Here is a 3352-nt window from a genome sequence, read left to right as displayed (position 1 = left end):
ACTAATTTTTTTAAGATCTTTGATATCTATTTTTATATATTTTATTTTTTCCGTTTTTATTTTTATTTTCATTATCAATGACTTTGCATTTTTTTATTTCCAAATTTCATCTCCTAGTTTTTATTTTATCACAACTATTTTTTTAAGTACTTAAGAATTTTTGTTTTGTGCTTTTCTCTTTATAAGGATTAAACTTTTTGCTATATTTGTAATTTTTTATTTGTTTTGTTTCTTTTTCCTACTTTTTCCTTTGTTTACCCAAATATTTTTCTCAATTTATTAGTTTTTTCTTCTCTTAATAATCTCTCAAATAATCTCACAAACATTTTTTAGTTATAATCAATAATTTCCAGGTAAACACATGCAGAAAATTCAAAAAAAAAATCCCTTTGATCCCTTTCTATTTGCCCTCCCTCACTCATCTCTCCCAATTTTCTATGTAAACTAGTTCGAAGTTAATCTGGCTTTGACTCCAATCATAAACTTTAGAATCGAGGATTTATTTGCGGTGGGACTTCCTCTCAATACCTATTGGCAACCGCAAATTTATCTCCGGAAACCCGGATTTCCACAATCTCAAAAACACACAAAAAAAAATTAAAAAATCGTGTTTTTTGTCTGGGTCGTCAATACCTCCTACTCTTCACAAGGTTACCAACACTGACCCATGGCCCATGGGCATGCGGCGATACGCTGTATAAATCGCAGACAATGCCGATGGTCATATCCACTCGTTTGGTGCTGGTGCTGGGTTGCAGTGGGTGAATGCTTGGATGACCGCCATGGGGTGTTTCAAAGTAAGTACCATCATGGGCAAAACCATTACGCGAAGCGCAATTTATTAACCGGTTTATGGAAATTTTCGCGGCCTTGAATATTAATTAAGTGTGAAGCATTTTTTATTTTTTCTAAATCAGTGCGCTATTTTTAGAAGCGGAAAAACAATCCATTTTTCGATTTTTTTTTTGCTAAGTCGGTTCACAATTAGAAAAAAGCGGCACGTCAGAATTTGCCGTTCTGAGAAGTGAAAACCACAGTGTGAAGCATTTTTTATTTTTTCTAAATCAGTGCGTTATTTTTAGAAGCGGAAAAACAGTCCATTTTTCGATTTTTTTTGCTAAGTCGGTTCACAATTTGAAAAAAGCGGCACGTCAGAATTTGCCGTTCTGAGAAATGAAAACCACAGTGTGAAGCATTTTTTATTTTTTCTAAATCAGTGCGTTATTTTTAGAAGCGGAAAAACAATCCATTTTTCGATTTTTTTTGCTAAGTCGGTTCACAATTTGAAAAAAGCGGCACGTCAGAATTTGCCGTTCTGAGAAGTGAAAACCACAGTGTGAAGCATTTTTTATTTTTTCTAAATCAGTGCRCTATTTTTAGAAGCGGAAAAACAATCCAYTTTTCGATTTTTTTATTGCTARGTYGGTTCAMAATTAGAAAAAAGCGGCACGTMAGAATTTGCCGTTCTGAGAAGTGAAAACCACAGTGTGAAGCATTTTTTATTTTTTCTAAATCAGTGCRCTATTTTTAGAAGCGGAAAAACAATCCAYTTTTCGATTTTTTTATTGCTARGTYGGTTCAMAATTAGAAAAAAGCGGCACGTMAGAATTTGCCGTTCTGAGAAGTGAAAACCACAGTGTGAAGCATTTTTTATTTTTTCTAAATCAGTGCGCTATTTTTAGAAGCGGAAAAACAATCCACTTTTCGATTTTTTTATTGCTAGGTCGGTTCAAAATTAGAAAAAAGCGGCACGTCAGAATTTGCCGTTCTGAGAAGTGAAAACCACAGTGTGAAGCATTTTTTATTTTTTCTAAATCAGTGCACTATTTTTAGAAGCGGAAAAACAATCCATTTTTCGATTTTTTTATTGCTAAGTCGGTTCACAATTAGAAAAAAGCGGCACGTCAGAATTTGCCGTTCTGAGAAGTGAAAACCACAGTGTGAAGCATTTTTTATTTTTTCTAAATCAGTGCGCTATTTTTAGAAGCGGAAAAACAATCCATTTTCCCATTTTTCTATTGCTAAGTCGGTTCACAATTAGAAAAAAGCGGCACGTCTAAATTTGCCGTTCTGAGAAATGAAAACCACAGCCCACTTTTTACAGATATTTAACTTTTCTCCTTATAAAATGGTTCACAATTTTAAGAAGCGGCACACGAACCCGAATTTTAAGAATCACAGCCCACTTTTTGTTGAAATTAGTATTTTAAACGGTTCACAATTTTTTAAACCGGCAAATTGGCCAAGCAACGCCTACTTATTTCAAATTACATATTAAAGCAATTAAAGTTTCAAAATTTTTTTCCTTGAAACTTAAATACGTTTTTATGTCAATTAATGTCACACAATTAACGTCATTGCACAACATAAGTGACACAATTTATAAAATTTTGTAAAAATTTTGAAATAATGTTACAAAAATATGTGCAATTATTTCGATTTGTTCTAACAATTATTTATTTTCTCTCACACACAATTATTAATTAAAACATAAATTTCCATTAAATGAGCAAACACAAACTATTTCAAATAAAAAAGAAAAATAAAATTACAATTACTACACAAAACCCATTCTTTATTCGGTCAATGTCCCTCATTATTTCCGTATCCGGTGACTGAGCAATTGAAAATATACACTAAACTAATTTAATTTGATTAAAAATTTATTCTTACCACTTTTTGGTTGTTATAAATCGGTTCACAATTTTTACGAAGCGGCACACCGAATTTGCCGCTTTATAACAATTAACAATGCACAAATTACACACTAATTTGATGTGATTTGTGTAAAAATTGATTTTTACAAAGCGAAAAAAAATAAAAATATATATTAAAAAGTTTAATCCTTAGAAAGAGGAAAGCACAAAACAAAAATTCTTAAATATTAAAAAAAATAGATGTGATAAAATTAAAACTAGGAGATGAAATTTGGAAATAAAAGAATGCGACCTCACTGATAATGAAAATAAAAATAAAAACAAAAAATAAAATATATAAAAATAGATATCGAAAAACTTTAAAAAATGCGTGAACACCCTGAAATTAGACACCTAAAAAAACTTAAGAAATTTTAAAAGAGAAAAACGAAAGAAAAAACTAAAGTCAAGTAAAAAATTTAAAACAAAAACATTAACAAAAACAAATTTTTGACTTTTTGATTTCAAGAAGACTAAAAATAAAACATTTTTTAAAAACTCCTTTTCCTAAAGAGGAAAAAAATAGACAGCACAATTTTGCAACTCTAAAATCAAAGCAAAATATTAATTGCAACAAAAATTTAATAAAAATATTCTTAATAAAACAATTAAAGATAAATAATAAGAAAAAATAATCATTTATTGTAGAATTTAAT

General features: G+C 29.9%; 1 protein-coding gene across 3 annotated transcripts in view; it reads left to right on the top strand.

Annotated features, from left to right (window-relative positions):
• Positions 1-658: 658 nt before the first annotated feature.
• The window catches only part of LOC123010066 (mRNA cap guanine-N7 methyltransferase), a 13788-nt gene continuing 11094 nt past the window's right edge, over positions 659-3352 (top strand). For all 3 annotated transcript variants that reach the window (XM_044406740.1, XM_044406739.1, XM_044406738.1), the window contains exon 1: positions 659-797. In XM_044406740.1, coding sequence (XP_044262675.1) covers positions 774-797 — 24 coding nt within the window. In that variant the 5' untranslated portion in view covers positions 659-773. The remainder of the gene's footprint in view (positions 798-3352) is intronic.

The sequence above is a fragment of the Tribolium madens genome, unplaced genomic scaffold, assembly GCF_015345945.1.
Source record: "Tribolium madens isolate multiple individuals breed KSU strain unplaced genomic scaffold, Tmad_KSU_1.1 Scaffold_7;HRSCAF=85;Tcas5.2_LG10, whole genome shotgun sequence".
NCBI lineage: Eukaryota > Metazoa > Arthropoda > Insecta > Coleoptera > Tenebrionidae > Tribolium > Tribolium madens.
This window is presented reverse-complemented; position numbering and strand designations above follow the sequence as displayed.